The sequence below is a fragment of the Dasypus novemcinctus genome, chromosome 21 (genome assembly GCF_030445035.2).
Source record: "Dasypus novemcinctus isolate mDasNov1 chromosome 21, mDasNov1.1.hap2, whole genome shotgun sequence".
NCBI classification, from domain to species: domain Eukaryota; kingdom Metazoa; phylum Chordata; class Mammalia; order Cingulata; family Dasypodidae; genus Dasypus; species Dasypus novemcinctus.
The window spans coordinates 34,000,522-34,023,162 of NC_080693.1; the positions used below are offsets into that span (position 1 = coordinate 34,000,522).

The window sequence follows — 22,641 nt, forward strand, 5'->3', positions numbered from 1 at the left end:
ATGCTTTAATAATGATTGAAGTGATGAATGCACAACTATGTGATTATACCAGATACCATTGATTGTACACTTTGGATAAATTGTATGCTTTATTAATATGTATCAACAAAGTGCGGGAAGTGGACTTGGCCCAGTGGTTAGGGCGCCCATCTACCACATGGGAGGTCCACAGTTCAAATCCCGGGTCTCCTTGCCCTGTGTGGAGCTGGCCCACGTGCAGTGCTGATGCGCACAAGGAGTGCCATATCACGCAGGGGTGTCCCTGTGTATGGGAGCCCCATGCGCAAGGACTGCGCCCCATAAGAAGAGCCGCCCAGTGTGAAAGAAAGTGCAGCCTACCCAGGAATGGCGCCGTACACACAGAGAGCAGACACAACAAGATGACACAACAAGGAAAAACACAGATTCCCGTGTCGCTGACAACAACAGAAGCGGACAGAGAGGAACACGCAGCAGGGGGACACAGGGAGTGGACAACTGGGGCGGGGAGTGGGGGGAGGCGGGGAGAGAAATAAAGAATAAATCTTTAAAAACAAAACAAAACAAAGTGGATTTGTTTTTTAAAAAAGTAAATACAGAATAAACATTTCTCTGGAAGTAAATACAGAGGAAAAAAATTGATGAGGGCATGTTAACAAGACACATAAGCCAAATGAAAGAGTTTCTAATGGCCAAAGCTGAAACAATTTGAGCAACAAAATAAAGTGGTATTGATATTATCACATAATCTATGACAAATAAATATTCCACCATGGTGTGGTGTGTTGGTGAAGGTGTATTGTATGGGGATTCTATACATGTGCATAATTGTTTTGTAAGTTCACAACTTCTGCAATAAAAATACATTTAAAAAATAATAGGGTGGGCTGGGGGAAAATAAAACAAATGTAAGATATGGATTATAGTTAGTAGTAATATTTTGGCAATGCTCTTACATAGTTTGTAACAAATGTTTCACAACAATGTAAGGTTTGGTGGTGGGGTGATGTATGGTGCCCCTGCATGACATTATGCATGTTTATTTTGTAAGTTCACAACATATACACTTACTATTTATGTGTGTTCATGTATGAATGATATACTTCAATAAAATTTTTTTAAAAGAACATGGTACTAGCACAAGGACAGACACATAGACAAAATGGAATCAAACTGAGAGCTCAAAAATCAACCCTCACAGTATGGTCAATTGATTTTTTAAAAAATCATTTTTAACATTATTTACTTATATTCCCCCCTTGCAGCTTGCTTGCTCTCTGCTGTATCCATTTGTTGTGCATTCTTCTATGTCTACTTGTCTCCCTTTGTTGTGTCATCTTGCTGTGCCAGCTCTCCACAGGCATGGGCCATCAGCTCTCCATGGGTGTGGGCCAGCTTGCCTTCACAAGGAGGGCCTGGGATGTGAATCCAGGGCCTTCCATATGGTAGGTGGGAGCCCAATCAGTTGAGCCACATCCACTTCCCTGGTCAATTGATTTTTGACAAGGTGGCAAAGACCACTCAATTGGAAAAGAATAATCTCTTCAACAAATGGTGCTGGGAAGAAATGGATCTCTATTTGTCAAAAAACAAACAAACAAACAAACAAAAAAAGGAAGACCCCTACCTCACACCATATAAAAACCAACACAAAATAGATCAGACTTAAATATAAGAGCCAGAACTATCAAACTCCTAGAAGAAAATATAGGAAGCATCCTCAGAACCTAGTGTTAGGCAATGGTTTCTTAGCCTTTATACCCAAAGTAAACAACAAAATAAAAATAGGTAACTGGGATTCCTCTAAATTAAAACCTTTTGTGCCTTAAAGGACTTTATCATGAAAGTAAAATGACAACCTATGTAAAGGGAGAAAATATTTGGGAACCAATCCCTGAACTTAACATAAAAAAGGCATACAGACAGAAAGCACATGAAAAAATTCTCAACATCATTAGCATTCAAAGAAATGCAAATCAAAAACCACAATGAGATACCATTTCACACCCATTTGAATGGTTGGTTTAAAAAATAAACAAACTCAGAAAACTACAAGTATTGGAGAGGATATGGAGAAATAGGAACACTCATTCACTGCTGGTAGCAATGTAATATGGCACAGTCACTGTGGAATAAAGTTTGGCAGTTCCTCAGAAAGCTAAGTATAGAATTACCATATGACCCATCAGTCCCACTACTAGGTATATACCCAAAAGAATTAAAAGAAAATACTCAAACAGATATTTGCACACCTATGTTCACAGTGACGTTATTCACAATTGCCAAAATGGAAGCAACCTAAGTGTCCATCAACAGATGGTACTAGCACAAGGACAGACATATAGACAAATGGAATCAAACTGAGAACAACATCATGGATGAACCTTGAAGACATCATGTTGAGTGAAGTAAGCCAGACACAAAAGGACAAATGTTGTAAGATCTCAGTGATTTGAGATAATTAGATAAAGCAAATGAATAGAAGTCAGAAATTAGAATATAAATTTCCAGGAGGCAGGATAGGAAGTGGGAAGTTGAGGCTTAAAATGTACAGGGTTCCTTTTTGGAATGATGGAAATGTTTTAGTAATGGATGGTGGTGATGGTAGCACAACATTGTGAACATAATTAATATCACTGAAATATATATCTGAAGGTGATTAAAAGGGGAAATATAAGATTGTATATATGGTAACAAAACTAATTTTAAAAAAAATTGATGGAACTACACTACGCAGTGAACCCTAAGTTAAACCATGACTATATAGTTAAGAGTACAATTTTAAGAATGTGCTATTATCAATTTTAACAGATGTTCCACACCAATGCAAGGTATTGGTGGTGGTGTGGTATATTGGAACCTGTATTTTGCTGATTGTTCTGTAAACCCACAACTCCTCTAATAAAGAAAAAAAAAAGTAACAGTACTTGTGAGTTCTTCCGTCCTCAAGAAGGCTTTCACCATGACTTCTTCTGAAAACCAGTAGCACCCAAGATAATTTTTTGACAATTAACAAATAGCATCTGGTACTTTCAGTCATCTTATCATGTGTAAGCTTCTCATTTCTGTAGATGGACATTTATTGACTTTTGCTCTTTCTCATGGTACTTGAATTCTCAATTTTGCTTTGGGGAAACCACCTCACTCCTATCTCAGTTCATGTATTTGAGGTGGCTACATTCATGGTTCTGGAGATGGAAAATGCATCTCAGCACACATGTCCATGCAGGAGGTGTCTTGGCATGAGTTGTCAGAGCCTGAACAGAATGAGGAGGGTATGCATGTGGAGAGGCAACCTGATGTAGCATGACAGAGCCCACATAGGGTAAAGGGGGTGGCCCTTCAGAGAGATGGCTTAGCTTGGGGTTTCAGGACCAAGCAGGATGAAGAGGGCATCCACACAGGGTCCCAACATTGAGTGTTAAGGCATGAGCAGGGGAACCATGTCTATATGGATGAGCAGCCCAGCATGGGGAATCAGAGCCCAAACACAAGGAGGAGGATTTCTATGTAGAGAGTGAGCTCAGCACATGGAGTCAGAGCCTGAGCAGACTAAGGAGGGCATCCACATGAAAATATGCCTTGTCAGGGAGTATCAGAGTTTAAGTAGGACATGAAGGGCATCCATGCAGAGGGATGACCTTGTATGGGATGTCAGAGCAGAGTGAGGAGAGCAACTATATGAGAAGGGCATGTTGGTTCAGGGTATTTGGAACTTAGGTGTAGTGAGAAGGACATCAGTGTTGGGAGAAGGCAGCAGCAGCAATGGGAGACTGGTTACATACAGGGGGATTGATTAAATAAACAAATATACTAAGTTTAATAAGAGACAGAAAAAAAGCTTTAGAATTCTGGGAACAAGGACTCATTGAGGAACTCTTCAGTCTTTCCTTGATTTTCATGACCTTGACTCTTTTGAAGATTACAGGCCAGTTGTTTGTAGTGTGACCTTTGTTTAGGTTTGGCTAATGTTTCCTCATGATTAAAAAGTTTTATTATGAAAAAATTCAAACATATGGCAAACATGTGAAAGAATTTTAAAGTGAGCACATATATACCCACCTTCTAGATTCTGCCATTAATATTTTACTATACTGTTTATTATATACCATCTCTTCATCTCTCCATCCCTCTATCCATCCATTAGCATACCTTTCCCTAAATACGTACTTCAGCATGCATGAGTTAGAGTTCAATATTTAAAAGAAGTTTTTTCTTTTGTGATAAAATTTACATACAATGAAATATACAACTCTTAATTGTACATCACTGAGTTTTGGCAAATGCATACCCTGGGTACCCTAAAACCCTATCAAAGTGTAGAACTAAAAGTTCCCTCATGCCCTTTTCCCATTTAATCTCCACTATCCACTCCTCAAGGTAACCAATCTTTCAGCTGTTTTCCACCATAGATCTCTCTTCTAGAACTTCATAGGAATGGAATCATACATTTGTGCAAGGTTTCTTTTACTCAGTATTTATCATATATATGTGTGTATGCGTGTGTGTGTAGAGAGAGAATGCATGTATCAGCAATCAGTAGTATTCCATTGCAAGAAAAAACATAGTTTAACCATTCTATTGAAGGATACTTGGGCTGTTTCAATGTCATTGGTATGGAAGGATGTTGGGGGGGTGGGTATATGGGAATCCCCTATATTTTCTATGTGACTTCTCTGTATCCTAAAGCTTTCTGGAAAATAAAGTGAAAAAAAAAAAAAGGCACTGGGAGAACAGACAGAAGATATTGTCAATATGCGTAAAAGGTAAGAGATCTTATGGTGATGAAGGCACAATACAAAATTTTTACTTTATTATTATTATTATTGGCTTCGCTTTTAGGAAGGTTTTATTTTTTATTTTGTTAAGATATTTAAATTTCTTTTCTATTTATTTCTCTCCCTGCCCCAGTTGTCTGTTCTCTATGTCCATTTGCTATGTGTTCTTCTTTTTGTCCGCTTCTGTTGTTGTCAGCGGCTAGGGAATCCGTGTTTCTTTTTGTTGCATCATCTTACTATGTCAGCTCTCCTGTGTGTGTGGCGCCATTCTTGGGCAGGCTGAACTTTCTTTCACACTGGGCAGCTCTCCTTACAGGGCGCACTCCTTGCATGTGGGGCTCCCCTAAGCAGGGGGCATTCCTTGCGCATATCAGCGCTGCGCGTGGGCCAGCTCCACAGGGGTCAAGGAGGCCTGGGGTTTGAACTGTGGACCTCCCATGTGGTAGACGGACGCCCTAACCACTGGCCAAGTCTGCTTCCCTAGGAAGGTTTTAGATTGTAGAACAATTTCAGTTGTGTTATGGGGAGATCACTGGGTGTGGGGTGTCAGTGGTAGGGGGATGTGTGGGAGAGGGGTGAACTTGGGGGATGCCTCTATAGAATATAAATGTGTTCATATGGTCATGAGGTGTTGTCTTGGTGGGTGGAGACCCACAAAATAACCAATGGAATATTGAATTCTCACCCTAGGGAGTCCTGCTACATTCTCTCATAGATTGGCAAGAATCTCTAGATTCCTTACTAGGCAGTGCCTAGTAAAGGAGGACAGACCAATACACCAGGCCATTGATATTAATGCTTGCACTTGTGAAACTTGTTCTTGTAAAATGAAAACTTAGCCTAGTAATACATATTGCCTAAGAGTCACCTCCCAAAAGCCTCCTTACTGCTCAAATGTGGCCTCTCTCTAACACAATGCATATAAACTATCTTCCCCCCAATGGGACATGACTCCCAGTGATGAGCTTCCCTGGTGCCGAGGGATTATTACCAAGTGCCAACTAACGAGGCATTTGGAAAAAGACCTAGACCAAAATACAAATGAGTTTTTAGGCTAAGAGATTTCAAAGTGATTTGGGAGGTCATTCCAGAGGTTATACTTATGCATGTCTCAGAAGGATCTCACTGACTGCCACAGTAAACAGGGCCTCAAGCAGGGGTGGTCCTAAGGGCTCTAGAGACATCTAGACTGTATAGGCAAGGCAGACAACCCTAGGAAATCGGCACCCCATTGGTAGGCGCTACCTTGGAATATATGATAACCTATACCCCCAATGTATCAGAGTTTGACTCATTTATAATATTCCTACACGTGGTTCTTCTGCCCCTTTTATTTGAACTTATAATTAGCACTATGCCCATTAAGTATATGCCCCAGAGACTTAAATCTTCCAGCTGTTCATATGCTAGTTGAGTCCTGAATCTCAGCAGTCTTGCAGCCAACACCTACTCTCCAGTTCATCAGACTTACCCAGGACAATTAACAAAAGGATGATGATGGACAATACACATCACAAGAAACAGAAAGCATGTATAATTGCAAGCAAGAAAGTTCCATCCAACTGCCCCATGGGATCTAAGCCCTGTCTCAATCTGAAGCAGAGCGGGCAAATCCTCAAAACTGAGGAATGAACAAGCATAAGCGGGGAATGTGACTATGGACTAAAGTAGACTTATTATTATTCTAGTAATGGAAGAACTTGTAGCATTGATATAAAGAGTGGTCACAAGAGGTTTTGAGGGAGGGAGAGGGAAGAATAAGTGTAACATGGGGCATTTTTGGGACATTGGAAATGTTCTGCACGATACTGCAATGATGAATATAGTCCATGACACATTTTGTCAAAACCTATAAAATTGTGTGGTACAAAGTATAAACCATAATATGAACTATAGACCATGGTTAATAGCAATGCTTCAATATATGTTCATTACTTGTAACAAATGTATCACACGAATGAAAGATGTTGTTACTGTGAGAAAGTGTGGGAGGGGAGGGAGGATATATGGGAATCCCCTATATTTTTGTTGTAACATTTATGTAATCTTAAAGCATCTTTAAAAATTTTTTTAAGGTGAAGAAAAGATAAGAGTATAAAGCCAAGGGGGGATTTGATAGCTGGAAAATATGCTTATTAAAATTTCTTCACTTAAGCAGCTCTGAAAATTCTAAAGCTAAAATAAAAGGCACTACATTGGAGGATAGGTCACATATTCTACTACTTTCTATTTGTGAAATTCCTGCTCAAAATATTATGTTGTTTTAGATAGAAATGAAAAGGGGAATGACAGGATAAAAATGTCGAGTTTCCCTTTTCCATACAGAAAACTTCCATTTTGAGGACACCAGTAGAACTATTTTTAGAGAGTCCTAATCCTATAACTTTATGCTATGTTTAAATCCAAATTTTTAATCTTGGGCTCAGAAGGAGATCCAAGAAGGGTAGGAAAAAATGCAGAGCTGCTTGAAAATTTGCTGACAAAGTTATTATCTGATACTTGATTTAAAATTTTTTCTTCTTTTTTAAGAAGCTAAATTTGCCTTTCTTCTTCCATATTGCCATATATTCAGCAATCATCCCCTTAGGTCAGGTGGCTACCAATATGTGTTCAGAGAGTTATATTGTACAAACCTGCCCTTGGAAAGAATAATTTGTTCTTGCCTGTGGGCATTTTATTCTGGCAGCATATTCTATCTCCTCATTATTTTCCTCATTCTTATTTTCTGGGCTTAACCCTTTAAATTTTATGCTTTTTACCTATCCCTGTTGCTATGGCTCAATTATATATAATGGGCCTACTTTATAAAATCATTCTCAGGTTCCTTGGAATGTATCATGTCAAGGACACCTGGGTCTATGGAAGTTAAGCTTGTTTAGTGAAAGATCCAGTATTGGAACCCAGATCTCATGACCATTGTTTAGTGTTCTTTCCTTTGCTGAGTATGGTTCTGTGTTATGAAATTTGCCCATCTTCTAAGTGGAATTTCATCAAATAAATTCTCCCTGCATGCAGTCTAAGACAAGCAGTGTTGTATAATGTAAATTTTACAGAAGGCATAATCAATAAAGAGAGCATGACAACTGCTAAACTTAGGTACCTTTTGAAGGTCAACCAATATAATGGTTTTTGAAAGAGCAGAAGATCTTAACTATGGCAATTCTTTCCCTGGTATGCTTTATACTTTAAGAATTGAAAATCTGCTATGCCAAAATTGCCAGCTAAATTCTCAAACCCAGTGAAGAACAAAATCATTTGCACTAAGATCTAATGCAATGAAGGAGGGGGGAGCCTGCTTCCCCTGAATTCAATCTCTGGTACCTGAATTCAATCCCTAGTATCTCCTTAAAAAATGAAGGATGGGATTTTTTTGTAATAGAATAAGGATTTTAGTAGCTTTGAATGTGAAGCATTGATCACAAGAGAAATGTATAATATAGGAGGAGAAAACATCATCAGGAAGAGTAAGGAATTAAGTTAGTAAATTCAGGAGAAACCTACAAGTTAGTCAGACTTGAGGGGTGAACCAGACCTGTGGATAAAAAGGGATAAAACAAGAAAACAGGCAGAACTCAGGAATGGTTTGGATTCTTTTATCCTCAAGAATAAAGGTAGCTGAGGACACTGAAGGAGCCTAAGTATGCAGAGTTAAGATCTTGGATAAAGAATTCTACAACAGATTTCACTCCTGATTGATCTGGCTATAGGATTCCCATGCTTTGTGATAATGACATTATAAGAAGAAAAGGCACATGCAAATGAAGAAAACAATAATTAGAGGTGGGACATCTGTGGTCTAGTCAGCTCCACTGTAGATGAAGGTCTGGGGAGAAGTTTGGGGGGGTTATGTTGCAAACAAAAGAGCATTAATGCAGAATTTCTTAAAAGTGTTCTGTTATTATCTATAGGACTTTCTTCTAAGCCACTATTTTTAGTATTACTTTCCCAGCTGCTAAAACAAATACCAAACAACAGTTTGGCTTAACAACAGGAATTTATTGGCTCATAGTTTTGGAGGCTTGAAGGCTTACTTCCTCCCAGGGTTAGTATCTTCTGGCCAACGGGCAATCTTTGGGGTTCTTTGGCTTTTCTGTCACATGGCAATGTACATGATGCTATCTTTTCCTTTCTCCTCCAAGTTCTGTTGACTCCCTGCTTCAGCAGCTCTGAATGGCTTCTCTCTCCCTCTGATTTTCACTCTGTTTATAAAGGATTCCAGTAATCTGGATTAAGGCCCAATCTGATTCAGTTGGGCCACGCCTTAATTGAAGTAACATTTTAAAGAGATCTTATTTATAATGGGTTCACACCCACCATTATGCAGACCAAGAGCAAGAATAGGTGCAAAGTAGGGTACTCAATTCAATCCACCGCAGCCATTATCAGCATTCTGCAAGTTTTGATGCTGGCACTTTCTTGAATTTACCAGAAGGTGTCAACAGAAGGTTTTCAGATAACAATCAAGTTGCTCCTTCATTGAACGGCTTATCAAAATGTAATGTCAGGGAGATGCAGTTGACCAGTCATGCCACTAGGAATAACAACCAAGTTTACTCTTACTTTGATAATGAGTACTATGTCATGTCTGCCACTGAATAGCAATTGTGACATGCTCTCAATTGTAACATGAGACTCTGTTTCAGATGCTAAAACGTACATCATAGAATTGATGAAATACAGCAGGTTATGTCTTCATGCGCTAGAGAATTTATGGTTATACTACTGACTCTCACTGACTCTAATCAAGTAAGTGTAAGTGAAAAATCATTCAGTTGCATATCCACAATGTCTTACCTTTCAGATATTGCTGCTGGAAAAGAAGCCCAGGTATCTGTAGCTAGGATTGATCTCCCTGCTCTTACCATTATCCTGGAGGGTTAGTCCTGTCTAACTTGAGGAGTAAAAGTGGGAATCAATAGGAAGGCATCATGAATGTAGGATCACTCAGGTAGAGTTTAGGAGGAACTTTTATTTTGGTGGGAAGACAATCAGGTGGACATCAATGTTTTTAGTATTATGCCGAGTTGCACTGGTCAGCAAGACAAAGAGCGTCAACTTGCATTATTGGCTGAGAGAAAGTAGATCAAGGGAAAAGCCCTCAAAGGGCCAGGCCTCATTACTTTACCTACACCTTTCAAATATAAGATAAATTCTCTGCAAGTGGGACAAAGTCTCTGCAAAGACTGACCCGCACAAGCACTTTCCCTAGCACCTCTGTGAAAAGGTAGCAGTCTGATGATCATAAGACTCTATAAAGTAAACAGTAATCAGGATGAGAAAAACACGTATCTAGTTCCACCTTGGGAGAAGCCTTGAGGAACATTTTGGAGGGGGTTGTGACCAAAGAATGAGGTCATGAGGCTGTGGTCTTGAAATAAAAGTGATTGTATCTTTGTATTTAGGATATCTTGCCACGATTGTCTTTTCCATTGGTTTTCTTACAATCAGTTTAAATAAACTGTTTGTGCATCAGGTTGACTATGTTGTTTCACCTGGTAGCTACTGCTATATGTAAGGAGATGCGAGGACTGAGAAACTGTAGTGTCTATTACCCTGATATGATGGTTCTTGGGTGTTATCAGTTGTAGCAGTGTGCTGCTTTGATTTCTTTCCTTGTTTTTTCCTGCTCCCAAAGTGTTAGAATAAGGGCAATAAGGGTGTCTGAGGAAGCTATGGAAGGTATTAAATCAGGTTCTTAACTTTTTTTGTTCCAAGGACCCTTTTGACAGCCAGGTGAAAACCACAGACTCCTTACTAAGTCCACACTATACTGAGTATTATTTAATAAATATATCAAACCCACACAAATACGTCCCCACAAGAATAACGTTTTTTTTTTAAAATTTGAATTCAAGCTAATGGATCCCTTATTAAGAAGCCCTGCATTAGATGGATCATGGCTAAGTTTAATAAACAGAGATTTGGGGCACAAGTATTACAGGTACTAATTCCATCTGCTTAATTGATCCTAGAAAGTTTATCATTAAACCTGCAATCTTCTTTTAAATTGGTACATTATGTAGGCATAGAGTGTTTTAACAGAGCAGAAATTACAAACAAAAACCTACCCTGTCAGTATTTCTCAATGGGATATTTTTGGCATTTTGGGTGGGACAATTCTTTTTTAAAGCTTTTTATTTTTATTTTATTTTTTAATTTTTTTAGGAGGTACTGGGGATTGAACCCAGGACCTTGTACATGTGGAGCACGTGCTCAACCTGAGCTACACCTGTGCTCCATGTGGGACAATTCTTCACTGTGCAAGACTGCCCTACATATTGCAGGATTTTTTTTTTTATCATCCCTGGCACCCTCCCACTAAATACCAATAGACTATGTACACCCAATGCACCTGCATATTTCCAAGCATTCCCTGGGGCAGGGTGGTGGTGGTGGTGAGGTGGAGTGTGAGGGGTGTGTAACATAGACTGGAAGGCAAACACCAGCACATTGGTTGTGTTTTTCTTTAGATGCTGAATCTCCATAGTATTGAGGGGGAAATCTGGTAACAAGATTGGGCAGCACCATCTTTTCAGCTGCGTTATGCTGAAGGCACAATGCTTGAAAGTCTTGAAACCTAACACAGTGGAAGACAATCTGTCAAGGGCAGTAACTCAAATAGACAAATGGCTTTTTCTTTTAGTTGCTAAATTGGACTGCTCTGTGGCCTGAAACTCAGTTTTGTTAACTGAAATGAGTTAGTGAATCTTTATCATTTAAATTAGACAAAAATGACTTTTAATGGTTACTTTTTTATTTTATTTTTAAAAGATACTTAGATTACATAAATGATACATAAGAAATGATACGTAAGAAATGTATACATAAGAAATTCCCATATGCCCCATCCCCTACCCCTCTCACACTTTCTCACATTAACAACATCCTTCTTTAGTGTGGTACATTTGTTACAATTGATGAACATGTACTGGAGCATTGCCACTAAATGTGGACTATAGTTTACATTATAGTTTAAACACTCTCACACAATTTTGAAAGTTATGATAAGATATATAATGGCCTGTATCTGTCATTGAACATTTAGAACAATTCCAATGTCCCGAAAATGCCCCCATATTACACTTGTTTCTCCCCTCTCCCTCCCTTCAGAACCTCCAGTGGCCACTGCCTCCACATCAATGGTGAAAGTTCTTCCATTGCTAGAATAACTATAAGTCTATAATAGAATAATGGTCTATACTAGTCCATCATTCATTCCCCAGTCCTGAGGATTCTGGGATGGTGATGCCCATTCCACCTCTAATTGAGAGGGGGCTTAGATCCCATGGGCCCTATGGATGGGACTATCTTGCTTGCAGTTGTAGACTCTGTTCCTTGGGATGGTCGTTGTCCATCATCATTTCCTTGTTAGTTGTCATGGGTCAGTCCAATGAACTGGAGAGTAGGTGTTGCAACTCTGTGGAGATTCAGGACCTGACTGGCACATGGAAAGCTCAAAGATTTAAGTCTCTTGGACACAAACCTATCAACGCTAGTACTAACTATAGACTCAAATATAAGGGGCAGAAGAGCCACGTGTAGGGAAAACACAATTGAGTCCAACTCTGTCACACTGGGGAGCATAAATTCCAAAGTAGGCCCCACTGACAGGGCACCAAACTCCTGAGCTGTCAGCCCTGCCTATAGTACCTGGATGTCTCCAGAGTCCTCAGGAGCTTCATTATTTGAGGCAATATTTACTGTGACAGTCACTGAGATCCTGCTGAGATGTGCATAAATGTAACCTTTGGAATGACCTCCCAACTCACTTTGAAGTCTCTTAGCCATATAAATTCATATCCCCCTTTGGTCAAGGTCTTTTTCCAGGTGCATTGCTAGTTTGTGCTTGGTAGTAATCCCTCAGTGCCGGGGAGGCTCATCCCCTGGAGTCTCAATTTTTACTTTTATACCACAGCTCTCTTGGGTCCCTTTATAATTTCCTCTACTTGTCAGCTTCATTGAAGCATTACAGTCACATTAGGGCAAGATTTTCATACTATCAGATGAACAATTTAGGGACAATTTTGTGTTGTGAATCATAGAGAAAATGCTCAACTTGGCTTCTCTGTGAAAACATTTATTGCTTATGATAAATTTCACAGCTGAGAGAAAAACGTGGTTGGATTTCTACAGGCTTGATGACTTTTCTATAGTATGCTAACAAGAAAATATATATATATTTTTTGAGGGGCCAGGGCTGGGGATTGAACACTGGACCTTGTATGTGGGAAGCCAGTGTTTAACCACTAAGCCACATCCAATCCTGAAATATCATTTTAATTTCAGGAAAAGAGACCATAACTGGGCCAGGCAGAGTCTTTGTGACTGGGATCCTTGAAAGCCCTTCATTATTGTATAACTGTCACCTAGTTAGAGGTGGATTCTTCCTTATACAATTGTGAGCGATCAACCAGTGTTTTAACTATATATATGTCGCAGTACCGGGAAACTTAAAGCCAAGTTGTTACTGCAACTTAAATAAGAAAATTCTCATATTTTACCTTTCTTCATAGATTCTTTTTCCATTCCCTCCTTGTATGTATACAAAAGTTCATCAACTTCCTTCAGATCCAAGAAGCCTGAGCCATCATTATCCCATTTCTGAAAGAGGGCTTCTAGGAGAAGCCCCCGTCGGACCTGGGAAGCATTTTGTCTAACCTAGTATACAAACAGGATAAAAAAGCACAGAAGACATAATTTTCATTGTGCTATCTGGCATCCTATGCTTATACCAAAAAGTGCAGCATCTTTTTAAATAACAACTTTACTTTGGGGCCATGTATGATATTAATGGAAAACTGCATTGGTTAATTTTAATCCCCTAAGTGCCATTTCCATTTCACCTCTAATAAATAAAATAAAACAGGCAATCTCTGCATTGGACTAAAATACATGAACTTACAAAAGGGCCTACACTCCCTTAAGAATCTTTGATTCATTCCTATTCATCAACCTCTTTGGTTGTTCAGAAATGTGATTAACACATGGGTGATCTGTCTGCTTCTTGGTGGGGTGTTTTGAAGTAAAGGAGAACAAATGGCTGTTTCAAACAATGAAAAATGGCTGTGATAAAATTCTTTTTTATATTTAGCATTGACTTAATTTGACTTTAATTTTATTTAGCTTTTAGATTTCTTAAATATTATTTCTATTAATTAGGTAGTAATTAGATTACTATCTTATAGATAATTGCAAAAAGAAAATGAATATATGCCACTTAGACAGGGGAACTGCCATTGAAGAGACAAATAGGTTACCAGCTCTAGAATTAGGTTGAGAAGACTGATAGGGCTTATATGAGATTACTGAATATTCTTGGTGAATATAATTTACATATTTTATACATGAATTTAAAAATTGTTTACATAAGCTAATTTGAGTGCATTTATCTATCACCCAAGTAAGTAGTAAATTCTTAGGAAATATCTCCTACCTGGCTATACATGAATAAAAATATATACTCAAGCCATAATCATTTCCCTAGGTATGTGCATTTGCAAATGCAGTTGCATAGCAGACAAATAGTGCACACACACACATCTTTGCATATATGCATATCTGTTCCTCAGAATCTGCTCCTAATACTGTAGGGGACATAAAACAAAGCCGAGCAATAAACCATCTCCAACCAGGAGTTATTAGGGGAATGAGTTCTGTGGAGTTTTATCTTAGAACATTTGACAATGAAATAAAATATTTAATGGCCATTCTTGTTGAAATAAAATAGTAAACTTGCTTTTAAGATTTTAAGAAGAACCATACTAGGAGAAACTGAGGTTGTAAGATTTATTCTGTAATAATGACCTCGCTAGTTTCTTTGATAACTACTCACCTGTTCTAAGCCACTTATTTTCTCTTCTTCTGTTTCAACATAGCCTCTCTTAAAAAAGGAGGTGAGGGTTTCACTGACAGTCAAAGGGGTATCTTCACCAACAAATGTCTCTAAGAGTTGTACGAACTGGAGCAGATTGAAGGAAACTCCATTGAAGGCATTCCTATCCTTTCCTTCCTTGTAAGACTGAATATTTCTGATAATTGAGTGTAGGTCTGGCAAGCAGGAAAATATATGACAGTCAAGTGAAAAATTCTCTCAAAGTTCAGGGAAAACATATGTGAATACCTATTGTAATGAACATCTACTATTTTTGCCTGTTTGGAAACCTCTTCTTGAAGACAGGATCTTCCTTTTTCCTTTGGGAAAACAGCCCTCGCCACTGTCAGTTCAGATGGCTCAGATGGTACCAAGCTTCCCCCACCCTCGCCCCAAGAGCAGGCATGTGATACAAGCCTTGGCAGTGATTCATATAAGACAGCCATGTAGCCCACTAAGGGCCAATGAGAACTAGCACCAGAATTTTGGGGGGCATTATGAGGAAGGAATAACTCTTTTCATTCTCTCATTGCTGAACTAGTAGGATATAAGCTTAGAGATGCCCTTGTGGTCATTATTGCCACAATATGGAGAAAACTACCTAAAATTCAAAGTGACAGAAAAAACCATGGCTGAAAGGCAGACAGACTGTGTCCTGCTGCTATTGTTGAACTCTTGGGTTCATTTATGCCTGAAGCCAGCTGCACTCTGGACTTTCTAGTTAAATAAAGCAGCTAATAATACCACAACAATCCCCTCAAGAGTCCTGACTAATACATTTGTCTTGCAGTTCAAAGTTATAACATGAAGCATATTTCATAAAATGTCATCCCAGTGACTTATATTTGATTTATTCATTTATTCAGTCATTCCTGCTCTTCTGAAGTAATTTAAAATGGCAACAGCAAAATTGAAATAAAGAAGTAAGACCAGGTAGAAAAAGAACATAAACTATAATTTGAAAATGCAATGCATTTTCAATAAAAATATTTTTTTACTGTTCACAGATTAAGGTATAGATATAATAAAGTTCCAAACAGAGTACAGGAGGATGTGGGGAGGGGGTAAAATTGGAATCCTAAGAAAATAATTTGGGGGAGTGGATATGGCTCAAGCGGTTGAGTGCCTGCTTCCCACATGGGAGGTCCTGGATTTGGTTCCTGGTGCCTCCTAAAAAAACAAGCAAACAAAAACCAAACAACAAGTAAAACAAACAAAAAACAAAAAATCAACTCAGGGGAGCCAATGTGGCTCAAATACCAGGTCTCTGGTTCAGTACCTAGTCCCTGGTACCTCAAAGAAAAAAAAAAATCTAAATTCATCAAAGTACTTTAAAAAATATATATATATATATATATTTTTTTTTTATTTACTTATTTATTTATCCCCACCCCCCTCGTTGTCTGCTCTCTGTGTCCATTTTCTGTGTGTTCTGTGTCTGCTTGTCTTTTCTTTAGGTGGCACTGGAAAGTGATCCTGGGACCTTTTGGAGTATGCGAAGGTACTCAATCTCTTCCAGCACCTCAGCTCCCTGGCTCCCTGGTCTACTGCATCTCTTATTCTCTCTCCTCTGTGTCTCTTTTGGTTACGTCATTTTGCTGTGCCAGCTCTCCACTCCGGCCAGCTTGCCTGATGGGCCAGCACTCCTGTGCGGGCCAGCACACCTGCATGGGTCAGCACTCTACTTGGGCCACCTCGCTAGGTAGGCCAATACCCTGCATGGTCCAGCTCTCTGTTTGGGCCAGCTCACTGTGTGAGCCAGCTTTTCTTCACCAGGAGGCCCTGGGAATTGAATCCTGGACCTCCCATATGTTAAAATGGGAGCCCAATCGCTTGAGCCACATCCACTTCCTACCAAAGTACTTTTGAGGACAGAAAATTTGTTATCTGATCTAGTCTTAAATAAGAAAAAATTTGCAGATAGGAAGAAAATAATCTTGATCTAATTAGTTCTACTACTTGATGTGAAAGGTAAAATGATAAAACAGCATTTTAATAAAATGTGAATAAATGTTGGAATAATTGTTATTAAAGATGTGGCTTATCTGATAGTTACTACTCTTTGCTCTATAGAGTAGATCTTTCTTTGTAAGTCTTTAAAAATGAGACAGAGAGAATAATGGCTGGAATGATTTCTACTGAGTCCAATTTTTAATGTCTGATTCCCTTTGTATGTATGAATCATAGTTCAAAGCAGTTTTTGGGCCATGCATTGGTAAAAACAAATTATGTATCTAATACCATATGTTTAAAAGCAGATTATTCATTAAGAGCATATATGTATATGTATGCCACCACCAAAAACATTCATCTTGCATATGTACAGATCCATCAGCTCAGGGACAAAATGACACAAGGATCACCCTCCCACTGTGTCTTGATTAAGTCCAACCTTTAAATTCACCAACTGGATTGCCATCTATGCTTACTAGTTTCATTGTAAACATGTACCTGTGAATCTGGAGTTACCATAGATTAAGTTTGCCTGTTCTTCTTCTTCGAATTTTGCATACTTCTTCCAGTTACACGTCAAAAATTCTCCTGTAAAAAACACACTCTATAACATAGCCAATTAACCTGCACTTTCATGATGTTTTTGTTTTTGGGTATAAAATTAAAGGAGGATTAGAGGTGCCCAAAGATGTACTTACCAAATCCAATGGATGTGTCATGATGATGGGAACGAGTGTTGTTGGGGGGGGGAGAGGGGGGGTGGGGGGGGGTTGAATGGGACCTCACATATATATTTTTAATGTAATATTATTACAAAGTCAATAAAAAATAAAAAAATTAAAAAAAAAAAAATTAAAGGAGGATTAAATAATGAGTCACCTGACCATGGCTTTCCTTCTATATTTTGAGGCTTTGGTTCACAGGACTTATCTTTCTTAATTTCTTTTTTTGCAGTTTCTGAAAGGTACAAAAAAATGCCCATGAATTGGATCTATAAGGACTAAAATTATTTCTCTTATATATTCTAACGTTAATAAATGAAAGATATGCCTTGCATATAGAACATCAAACACTTCCTTTCAGGTACTTTCTCAGATATGTTGTGCCATACTCAACCATAGTCAATACACAATAACTTTAATTGTTGAGAGTAGCTCTGTGGCAGTTTGTTGTCCCTCAATTTGGCCACCCAAAATGAAACTACTTTCCCCAGCCTCCCTTGAAGCTAGGTATAACTGTATGCTTAAATTTTGCCCAATGAGGGAAACGGACTTTGGCCCAGTGGTTAGGGCGTCCGTCTACCATATGGGAGGTCCGCGGTTCAAACCCCGGGCCTCCTTGACCCGTGTGGAGCTGGCCATGCGCAGTGCTGATGCGCGCAAGGAGTGCAGTGCCACGCAAGGGTGTCCCCCGCGTGGGGGAGGCCCACGCGCAAGGAGTGTGCCCGTGAGGAAAAGCCGCCCAGCGTGAAAAGAAAGAGCAGCCTGCCCAGGAATGGCGCCGCCCACACTTCCCGTGCCGCTGACGACAACAGAAGTGGACAAAGAAACAAGACGCAGCAAATAGACACCAAGAACAGACAACCAGGGGAAGGGGGGAAATTAAATAAATAAATAAATCTTTAAAAAAAAAAAAATTTTGCCCAATGAGATATGAGGGTAAGTTATGGGATGCCCCCTTCTCCTTTCATGTTACCTGCTGATCAGTATGTGGACATGGTGGTGAGTCATCTCTGACCATGTGATTGGAGGAGCCACAAGATAGAAGGACCTTGGGTCTCTGCTGATTTCATGGGGTTGAGCAGTCATATTAGTTTTGACTTTTATATTAGAAAGAAACAAACTCACTCCCATCTTTAGATATTGTTGTTTTGGATCACTGTTACGCACAAAGTTAAGTACTAACTAATATAACATCTGATTGAACAATAACATCACTAATTATTTTTAGCTGTATCCCTACTATGTAAGGATAGCCAGAAATTAGTAGCCCCATTTTGTGGGGAAATAGAATAAGATTTAAAATTAATCAATGATAATGTAGAATCTAGAAATCTTAGGAATTTTAAATAAGAACTTTTTTGGGGACTATAAGATCTTCAGGATTAAATAGAAGAACTTAAAAAAGATTTTTTTACACTTACCTGAGGCTTAATGAAGCAGGTTAGTACAGTGAAACAAGAAGACGAGCCACAACATGGCTGAGAGACAACATGGCCAACAGACAACATGGCTATGAGACCCTGCTGAGACCTTGACCTTGAGGACCCACCTGGGACTCTTCCCAGGAGCAAGGGGAGGCCCCCAATAATTCCAAACAGGCCTTCCCATTGGTCCCAGATAACCCCAAACAAAAGGCCTCACCATTGGCCTGGATCATTGTTGGGGTAATCAATAACAGCTGGGGCCCCTTCCCTTAGCATTAGTAAGGGGAGGAGTAATTAATAGTTTAATAAAGGTAACCACACAAGGGTAATCTCTCTCTCTGCCCAGAGCAGCCCACATCAAATCTCAGTGCATATTTCTGTCCTCTCCCATTTCTCAGCAAGCTCTGTTCTTTCCCCCATTTCTCAATAAATTATTTTTACTGGCCTAACTAAACTGGCATGTTCATAAATTCTTTTATACAACATAGCCAAGAACCTAGAGGAATCCAACACTTTCCTGGCTTCATCTGGCAGCTAGGAGTTCTAGAGTCAGGTAACCCTCCCCAACACGCAGCAAGGAATGGTGAGTCTAAACTTTTAATTACAGTCTGACTGTGCTCTCTTTAAGTTCCCATTTGAAAAAAAGATTTATTTCCCCTCTCCCCTCTTCCCACCCCCATCCTGCTGTTTTTACTGTCTGTGTCTATTCACTGTGTGATCTTCTGTATCTATTTCTCTTTTTGTCTTCTCTTCTTGTCTTTCTCCTCTAGGATTCACTGGAATTTGATCCTGGGGACCTCCGATGTGGAGAGAGGCTCCCTGTCAATTGTACCACTGAGTTCCTGGTCTCTGCTGCACTTCACCTTGACTCTCTCCTTCATCTCTCTTTTATTGTGTCATAATCTTGCTGCATGACTCACTTGAGCAGGCACTGGTTCACCACATGGGCACTCAGCTGGCTGCCGAGGCACTTGGCTTGCCACATGATCACTGGCTCACCACACAGGCACTTACATGGGCACTCGGCTCACCACACAGGCACTTTGCTCACCATGCGGGCACATACATGGGCTCTCAGCTCACCATGTAGGCACTCAGCTTGCCTCACAGGAAGTTGGCTCACCACGCAAGCACTGGCTTACCATGCAGGCACACTTTCTCTTCTTTTTCACCAGGAGACCCCATGGATCGAACCCGGGTCCACCCATATAGTAGGCGCAGGCCTTATCACTTGAGCCACATCTGCTTCCCTGGTTCTGTCATTTTGAAGGGGTTCCTGGATAGGCTCCCACAGGACATAAACTTGGTATGTCCAGACTTACAGCTCCCTCTTTAGAGGTGGTAGGGGTGAACCCTCATGCCATGTAGATCCAAGGAAGCTGTGGGTGGCAGGTGAAACCATCCTTGAGCCCTGCCTGGGCTTGTGGACTAAGTTGAGCAGGAGGCCACTGGGAGTCTACCAGGCCATCTCCGTGAGTTCAGGATGGTTATCACCCATTGTATCATTTCCTTAGGCCACTACTTAACTCCTTTCAATTAAAAGTGCCTTTAATCTTCCAAATACTGCTGTCCTCATTTTGGGTCTATGAGATGCTTTAGAATGCTTTGGAAGCTGAAAACACATTTCTAAGTGAGGCATGAATCCCACCCTTGGTAGTGCCCTGAGAAGGCTCTGAGATTGTCTCAGGGGGCCCCTAAGACTGTTTGCCTATCAGTCTCTGCTTCTTAATTGCCTTTTTTTTTTTAAGATTTATTTATTTCTCTCCCCTTCCCCCCTCCCCCCAGTTGTCTGCTCTCTGTGTCCATTTGCTGCGTGTTCTTCTGTGACTGCTTCTATCCTTATCAGTGGCACCGGGAATCTGTGTTTCTTTTTGTTGCGTCATCTTGTTGTGTTAGCTCTCTGTGTCTGTGGGACCATTCTTGGGCAGGCTGCACTTTCTTTCACACTGGGTGGCTCTCCTTCTGGGGCACACTCCTTGCGTGTGGGGCTCCCCTACACAGGGAACACCCTTTGTGGCAGGGCACTCCTTGAGCACATCAGCATTGCACACGGGCCAGCTCCACATGGGTCAAGGAGGCCTGGGGTTTGAACCATGGACCTTCCATGTAGTAGGTGTTTGCCCTATCCTTTGGGCCAAGTCTCCTTCCCTCTTAATTGCCTTTCAAATGTTGTGTTTAACTGCAGAACTTGGACCCTGGAAGTCGCCATGAGATGAGCTCACTCACAGCTAACTCCTAAGACCTCTGCAAAGCAGACAAAAGAAAGGCCCCTAGTCAGTCCTTGTCCTAGCAGGAAAACCTGGTTTGGGAGCTAAACATCTTACATGACCTCTAAGGCTCTGGGGATGCCCAGAGACATAATAAGGCTCCCTATATTAGTCAGCCAAAGGAGTGCTGATGCAAAGTACTACAAATCTGTTGGCTTTTTAAAAGGGTATTTATTTGGAGTAGAAGCTTACAGTTACAAGGCCCTAAAAAAGTCCAACTCAAGGTACTTTCTCACTCAGTCTGTTGCCATGTGTTGATGCAAGATGGCGGGCAACTTCTACAAGGGTTCAGCCTTCCTCTTCCTTCTTAAGGCTCTGTGGATCCAGCTTCTTCCAATCTCAGCTGTAGGTTGGCGTAAAGCTCATCTTTCTTCCTGGGGTTCATTTCTTTCCATACTCAGCTGCTCTGTTCTCTTCACAAGGTCAGCTGTAAACTATCAGGCTCACCTCTCTTCCTGGGAGCCAGCATCAAAACCAAGTTCCCTCCCCTGCTGTGTCTTTTTTCTGTATTCTCCTGTTTAAGAGTCTGTTTTATCAGCCCACCAAGGAGGCTGGGACTTAATGCTGAATCATACTCTAATGATGTGGTTGAATCAAAGCCCTAATCTTAACATAATCTAATCAGATATCTCAGCTGAATCTAATGCAATCAAAGGGTTATCACACCCAGAGGAACAGACCAGTTTACAAACATAATCTAAATCTCTTTTTTGGAATTAATAGATAATATCAAACTGCCACACTCCCTATCCCTGGAATGTGGGAACAGCAAGCAGGGCTCCAGAACTCCAGGATGCTGGCTTGGCGAGCAATCCATTCAACCAATCTAGTAGTCGGACATCACCCCAACTGATGAACATATTTATCCTCCCCTAGGATAATGGGCGGCTTCTAATTGGGACAGTCTGCCTACCGATATAGGCTAATCTTTTCCTACCACACCATGTGGCCAAAGGATGGCTGAGCATGGGCTCTTTATGGGACCCTGAATCCCAGTTAAACCCGTGTGAGAGAGAAGGATAGAAGAGACAGATCTGAGGGCCAGAAACCATGTGGTTATGTCTCCTTAAAGGGATGAGGAAACATCCTACTAAACTGGTCAATTTTAAATAAGCTCAGGGAAGTTACTCAGAAGCAGAACCTAGAAACCTAGCCCTATTTCAAAGAAAGCTGATAGAGGCAATAAAAATACCCTCTTCATAGTTCCTAACTCTAGAGACACAGATCTTCCTAGGAACTTGTCTGTCTCAGGTATCTGTAGAAAGTTTTGGAAACTTTCCCTGGGCCCCAAACTTTCATTATCTCCCTTTTAGAAAGAGCCTTCTCAGTTTTCAACAATGGAGACCATGCCATCAAGATGGAGAAGGTAAAGAGGGGCAGGCACAGGGTCCAGACCAGGCTCACATTTTAACTGCCACCGTTAAAGGCACTGGTCACCTCAGGGTTATCAGAATTCAGGCTCAACATCAGAAGGAACCAGGCCGCAAGATGCCTCATCACATGGACCACTGAGGCCTTGCCTCTGGGGAGGATGGAAGGGGCCTAAAGCCGTGTGTGAACCATCAACCAGGAGGCCTTGAGTGACCCTTGACATGGCAGGTAAGATTGTTAATTTCTTAATTAACATGGGAGCCATTACTCAGTCGT

General features: G+C 40.4%; 1 protein-coding gene across 4 annotated transcripts in view; it reads right to left on the bottom strand.

The window, feature by feature from the left end:
• Positions 1–22,641, bottom strand: part of EFCAB5 (EF-hand calcium binding domain 5) — a 277,520-nt gene that overhangs the window by 68,527 nt on the left and 186,352 nt on the right. For all 4 annotated transcript variants that reach the window (XM_071210465.1, XM_058283113.1, XM_058283114.2 and 1 more), the window contains 4 exons: positions 17,461–17,538; positions 17,080–17,169; positions 14,590–14,804; positions 13,259–13,415 (listed from right to left, as the gene is read on the bottom strand). In XM_071210465.1, coding sequence (XP_071066566.1) covers positions 13,259–13,415; positions 14,590–14,804; positions 17,080–17,169; positions 17,461–17,538 — 540 coding nt within the window. The remainder of the gene's footprint in view (positions 1–13,258; positions 13,416–14,589; positions 14,805–17,079; positions 17,170–17,460; positions 17,539–22,641) is intronic.